Genomic DNA, 12567 nt, shown 5'->3' on the forward strand with positions numbered 1-12567 from the left:
GTGTGGGCGACTTCGACTTCAAGATCCGAGTCGATAGCTGGAACCAAAAATCTATAAAACAGAGGAGCAATGTAACGAGTAAGCAATTTATGCTTAGTAAGTTTGAGCAAATTCCAGCATAAACAAAGAATATCACACATTTAGCTAAACGGAATATTTCATAATACGCAATTTATCGATATTAAACTTGCTTCACAACATTAACAACCCTTATGCACATACACAATAGACTAACTTAGCCGAAGCCGATAGCTCGTTTAATCAACTGAGCGAACATTTATTTGTAAGGGCTCGATTAAATTCAACACATACGTAACATATCCCCATATTGGGATGTTTTTCGAGTATTCGCTGGAATTTTACAGCAAGCTCATTCATTACCAAATCACGTACCTTCGGGATTTAACCGGATATAGCTCCTCGTTCAAATGCCTTCGGGACATAGCCCGGTTTTAGTAACTCACACAATGCCTTCGGGACGTAACCGGATTTAACAACTCGCACGAATGCCTTCGGGACTTAACCCGGCTTTTAATAACTCGCACGAATGCCTTCGGACTTAACCCGGATTAGTATCTCGCACAAAGGCCTTCGGATCTTAGTCCGGATATATTCGCTTAGCACAAAGCCTTCGGGACTTAGCCGACAGCATTCAATTAATCATGCACATCTAACAATAATTCATGGTACATTCATATTTCATTTTCGTTTACGAAACTCAAACACAAGGACATATTGTCCTTGCACATTCGCTCAATAGCCACACATAGAGCATGATTTAATCACATCGAAATTTAAGCTCTCTTACTCAAGAACTTACCTCGGTGTTGTCGAACGATTCGCTAGCTATTCAACCACTCTTCTTCCCTTTATCGTTTTATTTCCCCTTTGCTCTTGAGCTTAATCAAACAAATAAATTGATTTCATCATTTAGGCATCAAAAAGATGAACACAAGGCACTTAGCCCATATTTATACATTAGACATTAAAGTCTCATACATGCAAAATAGCATCACACCATATTAGCTAATTTTTGCCATGCAATGCATGTCCATTTTGGGTCGATTCAACACTAATACAACATATCACACTAGTAAGCATCTCGCCTTTCATCATTAACAAGCAGCTCATTAACATCAGTCATTCGCCTGCCAATTTGAGCCGATTCTTCTCCATTTAGCAACCATGCACATATGTGCTCACACAAAAAAATGCTAAAAAGGAGGTTCAAGAATCATCAAGCCATCATCACATGCATCATTAACAAGCTTCATATTTGCATGCAAGCATTACACAACTCCACCTAGCCGAATCTTAACTCATCCTCATGCCTCATCACCACAACATCAACATCAACCAAGAATGATGCATCCATGGTCAGTGCCATTTCCATCACATAGCAAGATTTAGACCATGGTAGGTAGAACTCAAGCTAACACTAAAACATGCATGCCTCTCATGGAACATCATCAAATACTAGCCTAAGTACAAGCAGCCGAATCTCTTCACCTTTCTCTCTACAAATTTGGCCAAGGATGACCAAAGAGAAAAATTTTTCTTTGTTTTTCTTTCTATTTTGAAGCAGAAGAGAGAAAGGATGAACAAAATTCCCTTCTCTCTTTAGCTCACGGCAATGGGGGGGGGGGGACAAACACTACACACACATTTTTTTTTCTTTTGTTTCCATTTCTTTATTACCCATACTCCTTATTTTATTCTTCCACTAACAAAATGTTCATGACATGTTTGCCATCATTCCTTGTCATGGCCGGCCACTACTCATAGGGGGGGAAATTGACATGCAAGTCCCCCCTTTGTCCACATGCACTAATAGGTCCTCACACATTGACCTATCACATTTAGAATTTTTCACATAAGTCCTATAACTAAATTCACATGAAATCAACCAAAATGAAGCTTGAAATTCACACATTCATATTACATATTCTAGACAATAATATCGCATCAAACATTTAGTGACTCGGTTATAGCGGTCCCGAAACCACTTCCCCGACTAGGGTCAACTTGGGCTCACATTCAAGCTTCCAAAGCTCGATGTAAGTCCGTTCTAGCCTCGTTTTTAATGATTTTTACGTTTTTTGGGAGTCCCGGTAAGCTTAATAAGCTTATGCAGCAATAATTCAACCTAGGGTTTATATTTGGAAAAATACCAATAGGTGAAATTTGTGTATTTTGGTGTTTTATGATAGAATATGAGGTTTTAAATTATGTAGACAACTGTGCTACTCGGTTTAAGTGAAAACGAGCAAAAGGGCTTAATTGGTAAAAATACCTAATAGCATAAAGTACATGTTAGAGTGAAAATTTGATGTTTCCATAGAAGGGAAAATGATCAGCAGTCAAAAAACATAAGAAAATAGGCTGAAGTTAATTTACAGCTTTGGGCAAAAGTGTAAATATCAAAATTAGGGAAATTTTTTTCAAATTGTTTGGGTCAATTTGAATATGGTAATAGACTATATTTAAATGATAGAGCAAGGAAAACTGAAATTCGGGCTAAAATGGGGAAAATACCAAGTGTGGACGAAAGTAAAAAGAGCCATTTCGCATACGAGGTAAGTTCATGTGTAAATGTAGTAACATAATGTCATTTAAGCAATTTATGTTGTTAATGATAGATGCGATATTACATGAAATATTATGCTTGTGGTTATTGTTGAATAATATGTAATTATGTGAATTACTTGATGAGTATGAACTATCACCGAAGTATCAATTCGATATTCCGTGAAGATGGAAAAGATGTGTGATCGAGGAAAACGCCCGTTGAACCTTAGGAATAGATAGGATACAAGTGACATGTCACTAGGATAATTGGGCATCCGAACTTATCGGTTGATCCGAATTAATCGATTAACACAAATCGTTTAGTCCGAGTTCTTATGGCTTACATGTAGCTTGGCTACATATGTGCATTATGTGCAAACTTCCATGTATCCGAATTATATTCCGATGTGTTCAACGGTAAAGTTCTACTGAAATGGAGGAATACTCAAGATAAAAGGGACGTATGTTAAGTGTTGTGAAATGGGTACTTTGAACAGGTATGTACTTAACCTCGGTTGAAAAATCGATATAACAACAATATGGTAAGATGATAAATGAAAATGTGATATGAATGTCTTGGTGATGATTATGCAAATGATGTTTTATGTTTGCTTATATGGTTATGTTACTTGCTATTTGCATGTGAACTTATTAAGCATTTATGCTTACTCCCTCCTTTTCATTCCTTGTAGTTTTGACAAGCCAGCTCGGAAATCGAGAACGGTCGGAGGCTCGCTCACACTATCCGTATACCATCTTGGCATAATGGCTTGTATATTTGAGTATGGCATGTATAGCATTATAATCATTTGTGTATATGGTCTTATGATATGGTTATTGAGTGGTATGGAAATGCTTGGTAATGATTAGCCATTGGAATGGCTAATCATGATCATATTTGCTGTTATGTATGCTAAATTGCTAGCTAATCCATGGAAACCATGAAATAAGTAAAATTTACCATAAAATAGATTCAGACAGCAGCAGTGATGTGAGTTTGAAAAATCACTAAAAATAGTAGAGATACAATCAGATGATGAATAATATATGGAATCGAAGCTTGATGAGTCTATTTTCATATGGAAGAATCGAAACAGGTATATAAGCTATATTTTATGAGATGTTTAAATTTTTGTGAAACAGGGCCAGAGCGATTTCTGGATCCCCTGTTCTGACTTTGTAAATTCACCATAAATTTACAAAGATAATTAGAAGTCATGCTTTATATGTACAGATTCCTTATTGAGTCTAGTTTTATTAGAGACAAACGGCATAGTCATTGAAGCTCTGTAGATGGATATATCTGATTCATAATACACAGAGGTCAGAGTAGTCGAACCCTGAAACAGGGGAGACTTAACTAATAAACTGTACTAATTTACGGAATTGGATTTCGAGTTTCGGAACTCGAGATATGATTTTAAAGCGACTGTGATGCAGTTAGCCAGCTTGCCTGGAAATTTAAAATGAATTGTATGAGCTGTTTAAGTAATGAATTAAGTCTATTAACACGTCGTGTTCGACTCCGGCAACGGTCTCGGGTACGGGGCGTTACACTAATCATGTCACTAACATAGAACTTGAATACAAATTCTTTGTGTTTATTCATCTCTAAGTATATTATGGTCGATCTCTGCCTTAACTCTCTACCGGTTTCCTAGCACTGGCTGTCTTTCCACACTCTTCATGAGTTTATTCATAGAATTCCATAGACAACAATTCTCAGTCAACTAGAGTGTCAAATGATGGTGTATATAAATAATTCTTTGAAACTATAAAACAATGGAAACTAAACTTATGCCATTTCTATTTGATTTCTTGAAAGAAATAAACTATTACTAATAGGAAAAGTTATTGTCAAATTGGGGGTAAAATGTCTTTGTCCTTGGATGTTAGTACCAGGATTTAAACCTTACAGATAAATTTCAGTGTCCATTTCAAACCGAAGTTCAGCATAAATTAAGTTTTTGAGACTCAGATAGGGAACTGAATAATGTTCCCACCTGCTCAGACCAGATAAATTGAAATTAGCACACAGGATTGTTCAAACCAGACTAGAGTTGGTCTATGCTAGTTAATATCTAATTTATGACTTACCATTTTATGTTTATACCATCATAAGTATGGTATGCAATACACATATGGTTTTGGTGTTATATGACTATATAGAAGGTAATATGAATCATTATAGACATACCATACATGGCATAAAAGAAATAGACATACACCACAAGTTGCCTTAAAAGACAGACCATGCATACTGCACATGCTTTTCTTACCTTTGGGTCACAAAATGCAGTGTTTTGGCATATTCCTGTCAGAATTTAAATATTAGGATACAGTGAATGCACTATCTGTCAGAAAAGGCAGTTAATTTGGAGCAATTTGTTTTCCATATATGAATTTTATGCAAAGATGCAGGGATTAACTATCCAAATATTATGATGCCAATTGAATGGAAATTCGATACAAGGAGAGCAACACAATCTCTTATTTATAAGGTTGTTTGAGATCAACTATTTCTTCGCTACATCCATCTTGAGGAAATACTATCTGTATGGCAGGAAGAAATTGGCCATTGTGATGCCATCTGATAAGAACTTGGATACAAGGAGAGCAGCGCAATCTCTTATTTATAGGGCTTTTTGAGACCAACTATTTCATGATTGCATTGATTTTCAGCTAGAAATGAACTGTTAATTCAACAAATATAAATCTTCCGTAAATGGATTCTTATGTGATATTTGAATATTTAATACTTGCATCTTTACTTAAGAATCCATGTATGGAAAATTTATTTATGCTAAATTAACAGTTCATTTCTGACTGAAAATTGATACAATCATGAAATAGTTGGTTTCAAAAGGCCTTATTTATAAGTAAGACATTGGCATCACAATAGCCAGTTTCTTCCTGTCATACAGATTATTTCCTCAAGATAGTAGAAATGATTCAGGGTACAATTTATGGAGTCCAAGATACTGCATCACTTCTTGAAATGACATCAATATCAGATCAATGATTACCAGATAAACCTACCACTGCAAGCATTTCTAATGGAGAACAATGAGTGTAGTTAGTGAAGGCATGTTAGCTTCATCACGAAAACAAGACCATTGCTACTGTTCCCAATAAACCCAGAATTACATGGTGAAGGCTACCATGTAAAGGTCAAAGAGGAAGACGTGGAAGAGGCTAGCTATAGCATATTTTTCTTCATCTTCTGCAGCTTCGGCCCTCTGCAGTCGAGATTGAAACGTCAATGAAGGTGACAATACGTTCACAGCTTCACCAAGTTGCTTCATGAAAGAATGATGGATCAGATACCATAAAACAGCTCCTCCAAGAGTTTAGCTTTTGTCTTTAACATTCTCTCAGCCATTCCCTAGTAGCCTTATATGTCATTGATGAACTAAGCTGCATTATCGTCGACGAAGGGACTTTACAAATATTTGAATCATTGAAGAAAATATGTAACCAAATAAATTCAACAAATATCCAAGCATTGAGTATTCTGCTTTGCAAAATCGTGGAACCACAAATGTGAGAACATTTATAAAATAGAATCAAATCCTTTTTCTACTTGAATGACAGTCTAATAATATGGTAAGCAAAAAAAAAAAAAAAGAAGGCAAGAAAAGGGGCATGAAATTTGTTAAAAAATCCAGCCCAAGATGATAATTTGAGTTGTCTGATGAAGTTACAAACAACTTTGTAGAAGCCATTGCACTCAATACAAACAATTCCAGACCATTATGTTGTTTTCAGCAAAACCATATTATAGTGGACAAATCAGTTCTTTATGCAAAAACATTATGTTCAAAAAGGAATTGACAACAAGTCTTCTTTGGGTTTCCTTGAACTCAAATTGCTTTCCCACTTTACATTCAATGTCTTATTATCAAGTCAAGTAAAGGGATAATAATTGAATCTAATTCTCTCTTATCAAGGTCAATGGAGCTATTATCTCTTCCAAAAAGAATCACAAAGGTATGCATAATAGCACATAAAAAGTTTTAAACCAGAAAAAGGTAAACCAAAATAAAGATACAACAGCATTAATCAACTCAAAAGAATTCAATATATTATGCCATAAACCAAGACCAACTCAGTAGATGATGATAACTTGTATGTTAAGATACTTTTCCTCCAGCTTTTTAGTTAAGTTAATTGGTTATATAAACATAAAAATTTCACACAATTTCAAATAGGCTAAGAAGATTACTTGATTTAGGAAGATCATATGATCAACACTGGCTGTCCATGGTTAGCCAACTGATGTCAATGTAGATACTTCGCAATGACACAACTGTCTAGCAAGGCTTCACTGGAAACTTCCCTAAAGAATGGCCAACATCAAACAGGTTTTTTTTTTTTTTTTGTAGAATTAAACCTAACATTCTTTTAAAAGAGTTTTAACAATCTTTTCAGATTATGGGATTATCTTCAAGTTTTTCTTGTCAAGTTTTCTTTCTTAGAGGGAAAATTAGAGCCGTTTGAAGGGGGTTCTGAATTCATTTGGTTTCCAAGGCTCCTTAGGACTTCTACACGCCACTTTCAATCTATCTTGTTTCGTTTCTTTGTTATTCTGTTTTGATCTTATTTAATTATTTTTAATATTAATTTGGATTCCTTATTCTTTTTCTATCTTTTATTACTTGTTTTAATTGCTGCCCTTTTTAATTCTTAAATCTGACTTGGATTTTTTAGTATTTCAAGTTGTTTCAAACTCCAAGTTCTCCTTCATTCGTCTAGAGCCTTAGGCCAAATCCGTGACTTGGAAAAACTTACGATCCTGTTCCGTGCACGTCCATATCAACATATGTAGGCTCAATTATGATAAATTGGACCTCTTTAGACATAGTATTAGAGCATGAAAATTGTGCAACAAATTTCTACAGTATTGCTTTCAAATAAAGTAAGGTTAAAATGCCTTGGATTCCAATAACTCCATAGTCCAACATTTGATTCAAAATATAGTCTATTTAAATCTATTACAGGAAGGAAAGCATGGCATAGCAATTTCTATTTGAAGTAACTAATTTAAATAGAAATGCAAAAAACATGAGCAAATAGTCGGTCAAACCTTACAACGCACAGATAACTTTGTCATGACACTTAATGCATCATGATCGTGCCTATGCAGTATGCACAAGTAATATGCAAGGCCCAAGTAACACTTTTATCTATAAATATAATAATAAAAGTGTAATTAGTGAGAGTAATAACTTATGGTGCAAAAAAGAGCGATTACCTAAATTATTCTACCACTTACCTAGACCATATAAATCACTTCAATATGTAAACTAAACAATTACACGTGGATAGAAGACTTCGTAGTGTCGACGTGTTAACACAATCCACAAATGCAGCTTTCCATAAATGTTATGACCGACTATAAATAAGAATTTTGGCAGGTGTTATTTGTCGGCCGGAGTTCTTACTTCTCAAGAAATTTTGCACTTGTGCACCTACGGGTTCTAGCGCAGGCAAATAAGAAAATACCACAAAGATTGGGCTGCATAATCCCGAATTTAAGCAGATCAGCTCTGCTCATAAGTTACTGAATCCAACGAGGTCAGTAAAGCTAACTTATTTTTTTATCAAGCTCCACCTAGTTTACTAAAGCATATCAACAATATATAAGAGGTACTAAATTGGATCTTCCTTTCATGAAAATGGCCCTTCAAAAGCATTCTCGTACGTAGCTCCGAGTCGCTTTTTGTTTTTCTTGTTTTAAAATAAAAATAACACAGCGAGACAACATAAGAAAAAATGTATTCATGCCTATGCTTAACTTGACTGGTTAGTGGTAACAACACATAAAAATCTGGTCATGTCATTTATAGAGAATTAGAATACATATTCTTCGTGTTTTTTCTATCTCTAAGTACATTCTGGCTGAATCTCTGCCTTTAACTCTCTAATAGTTCCTAGTATCGGTTCTCTTTGCACACACTGCTTGAATTGATTCATAGAATTCCCAGAAAACAATTCTTAGTCAACCAGATTGTCAAATGATGATAGTGTTATTACCAATTAGATTATGCATTTAACTAATTCTTTGATACCTCAAAATGATGGAAACTTGACTTATGCCATTTCTAATAGATTTCTTGAAAGTAATAAACTATTATTGTCCTTCACTTGCTTCAATTTGGTGTAAAATATGAATGGAAAAAGTTCTTGTTGAATTGGGATAAAGTGTTGTCTTTGATGTTAGCATTAGGATTTCAAACTTTACACATAAGTTTTTAGGGTGTCCATTTAACTCCAAAACCAAAGAGAAGTAATTGGTAAAAAGACCTCTTTGATCCCTCTCAATTTCGTTATTGAGTAATTTGGTCCCTCTAAAAAATCAGAGTAATTTAATCTCTGTCAATTTAAAAAATGAGCAATTAAGGATAATTAATCACAATGTTAATGCTTTTCGTCAATTGTATATATTTTTATTGACATAATAGCAAATTTAACCCTCAAAGTTTATGTTCTGTTAATTTGATCTTAATAAATAAATTTAACCCACAACATTTATAGATTCTAACACTTATGCATAACAACAAACACTGGGGGCTAAATTTGTTATTATACCTATAAAAGTTATGTATTATTGGCAAAAAAACATTAACATCATCATTAATTGTCCTTAGTTGCTCACTTTCGAAATTGATAGGGATTAAATTGCTCTAATTTTATTGAGAGGGACCATAAAGGTGTTTTTACCATAATAATTTGTTTCCCCTCCCTATGGGTCCTGTTCTCTAGACTGGTAGTAAAACAAACAGAAATATATTTATATTATGTAGGAAAACTAATTATGCAGGGATTAAAAAATGCTGACGTGCTCGGATAGGGAACCGAACAATGCCACCATCTACTTAGACCAGATAAATTGAAATTAGCACACAGGATAGTTCCAAGCAGACTAGAGTTCGTCTATGCCAGCTAATATCTAATTTATGACTTGCAATTTTATGTTTAAAGGTGTTATATGCTTATATGGCATGCATACGAATCATTATAGACATACCATAATAGGCATAAAAGAAAATAGACATACAGAACAAGTTGCCTTAAAAGACAGACCAAGCATTTTATCCATGCTTTTCTATCTTTTGGGTACAAATGCAGTGCTTTAGGTATTAATACATCTTCTATGTATGGAAACTTTGCTGTATTCCTAAATGTCTTTTAGATGATTTGTTTTTATGCTATGCTTATATGATTTTTATGTAAAGATACTAGTATTAAATATTCAAATATAGAAAGTATATTTATGTATAACCTAATATTCGAATATTTAATTCATGCATCTTCACATAAAAATCCATATATGAAAGTCAATTGACTAGAAATGTGATACAAGGCGAGTAGCACGATCTTGTATTTGTAAAGCTGTTTGAGACCAATTATTTGCTACAAATAGATCTACCACGCGTGGAAATATTCAAACATCAAGATATACATGAATATACCTTCTATATTTGAATAAGCTTTCTATATTTAATAAACTTTCCATATTTGTATAAATTTAATACAAATTTGGAATGTATTTTCAAATATAGAAAATATAATCAAATATGGAAGGTATATATTATACATTTAATACAAATTTGGAAGGTATTTTCAAATATAAAAGATATAATCAAATATGGAAGGTATACCTTCCATATTAGAAATCTTCCATATTTGATAATACCTCCTATATTTGAAAATACCTTCCAAATTTGTATTAAAGATTAAGAATAGTTGGTCTCAAACAGCGCTATAAATAAGAGATTATGCAACTCTCCTTGTACCAGAGTTCCAATAAATTGCCATCACAATGGCTAATATCTTCCTGTCAAACAGATACAATTTCCTCAAGTTAGCAGAAATGGTTTGTGCACGATTTATGGAGTCCAAACTACCTTGCTTCTAGCAAGGGCATAAATATCGAATTAGTGATTTACCAGATAAACCTTCCAGTCCAAGCTCTTCTCATGGAGAGCAATGAGTGTAGTTGGTGAAAGCAAAGTGGTCTTCATCATGAAAATTAGACCATTGTTAGCATTTCCAATGGTCTCAGGATTGCCTGAGAGGGACAAGAAAGTGCAGGCCAAAGAGGAAGATGTAGAAGAGGTTGGAGGTTTCATATGCAATTGTAGCATTTTATTCTCCTTCATCATCCTCCCACACAGACACTGGCAAAGATGGAAACGTCAGTGAAGGTGAAAACACTTCATCATCAGCAATCGGCTTCACGAATGAATGATGGGTCAATTTCAGAATTGCTCGTAAAATAGCTCTTCTAAGAGTTTACCCCTTTGCCTTTACCATTCTCTAAGTCATTCCCTAGTAGCCTCATATGTCATAGATGAACTAAGAATAAGATATTGTGTATTCAATTAGCCAAATTTAATTGAACTATTAACAAGCATTTATCTTCATACATTTATCTATATATCTAAGCCATTCCCTAGTAGTCTCGTAAGTCATTGATGAACTAAGATAAGATACCATGTATTCCATCAGCCTACTATTAACAATCATTTATCTCTATATCCTAAGCCATTCCCTAGTAGTCACATGTCACTGATGAACTAAGAATAAGATACCATGTATTCCATCAGTGTGCTTGAACTCACGTTTAATAGTACTATTAACAAGCATTTATCTGTATATCCTAGTGGACTTTACATGTACTTGAGTAAGAAAAGAAAAAAAAATGTAAAACAAAGATATCAAATATACAAGCATTCAGTGTTCTGCTTCACCAAATCACAAATATACAACTATGAGACCATCTATCAAAATAAGAATCAAATTATTTTTTCACTAGTATGGTAAGCATAAAAAAAAAGGAGCACAAATTTGTTTCTCTGGGGTTCCTTAAATCGTTTTTCCATTTTACACAACAAAGTCTAATTATCCAGTAATGTAAAGAGTTTTAATCAAGTGAAGCTAATTTCCCTCATCGATGGACCTATTGTCTCTTCCAAAGAAACCCACGAAGGTCCTTAAACTAATACCACATCACAAATTTTGAACTACAAAAAGTTAACTGAATCAGAAGGATTTCAATATATTCTCCCGTAAACCAAGACCAACTCAATCGATCACCATAGCTATTCGATTTTCAAAACATCAAAATTTTGACATAATTTCTAACCGGGTAAGAAAATTACTTACTTCACCAATACCAGAAGAACAACATTGGCAGTCCATTGCTTCAGCAATGTAGATAGGTAATGGCTTAAGCAGAAACCTCCCAGTGAAGAAACAATGGCGTTCATTTTCGTTGAATTGAAACCCCCAACATTCAAACAAATTAAGTGGACTTCTATCATTTTCTCTCTTTTGTAAAACCCATTCCTGTGCTTTGAAATCAGTAGCTATCTTCAACGACATTCTCATTCATTACCAGCTTTGGGCTGCTGTCAAGCCCGGTTCACTTTTTTTGTTGTTGTCGTTGTTGTTGTTCTTTGCCGCCATCCCGGTGCGGTCAAGGATAATAGCGGTAGGAAATTTGTAAATTTTTATAAAATTTGATTAAAAGATTGGAAAAAATTATTTCTTTAGTCCTCCCAATTTTGATATTGACCAAATTATTCCTTCTTAAAAAAACTTAAAAGCAATCTAATTACAGTCAATTTCAAAAGTGAGACAATTAATCATAACATTAATATTTCTTTTTCAATTTTAAATAATTTTAATTGGTATAATAATAAATTCAACTATTAGATTTTGCAATTATGACTATTTATATATATTTGAAACTAAAAGGTTTTTTTTTTAATTCTATAAATTTTTTAAATATCTTTTCCAAATCAAGACCAAATTGATAAAAATATGTACACATTGAAGACTTAATTTGTTATTATATAAATCAATTTTATGTACAAATGACGAAAAAGATTATTTTTTGTGATTAATTGTCCTTAATTCCTTACTTTTGAATTTAAAGAGGATTTTTAAAAGAATCAATTTGCTCAACTCCAAAATTTGAGAGGAATTGAA

At 33.7% G+C, this 12567-nt stretch overlaps 1 protein-coding gene across 3 annotated transcripts; it reads right to left on the bottom strand.

Moving 5' to 3' along the window:
• Positions 1–4992: 4992 nt before the first annotated feature.
• Positions 4993–12060, bottom strand: LOC121212669 (uncharacterized). 3 transcript variants are annotated; one of them, XM_041085906.1, is made up of 3 exons: positions 11740–12060; positions 10521–10751; positions 4993–5985 (listed from the first exon to the last, which is right to left on the bottom strand). In XM_041085906.1, the coding sequence occupies exons 1-3, from the start codon at positions 11962–11964 to the stop codon at positions 5932–5934; spliced, it is 510 nt and encodes a 169-aa protein (XP_040941840.1). In that variant the 5' UTR covers positions 11965–12060; the 3' UTR covers positions 4993–5931. The 3 variants fall into 3 exon arrangements, 2 of the variants coding, with proteins under 2 accessions (XP_040941840.1, XP_040941839.1); XM_041085905.1 differs by lacking the exon at positions 4993–5985 and adding an exon at positions 8557–10408 and having other exon boundaries at positions 11740–12044; XR_005907924.1 differs by lacking the exon at positions 10521–10751.
• Between the last annotated feature and the right edge of the window lie 507 nt (positions 12061–12567).

Source organism: Gossypium hirsutum, chromosome A13 (genome assembly GCF_007990345.1).
Source record: "Gossypium hirsutum isolate 1008001.06 chromosome A13, Gossypium_hirsutum_v2.1, whole genome shotgun sequence".
Classification (NCBI taxonomy): Eukaryota; Viridiplantae; Streptophyta; class Magnoliopsida; order Malvales; family Malvaceae; genus Gossypium; species Gossypium hirsutum.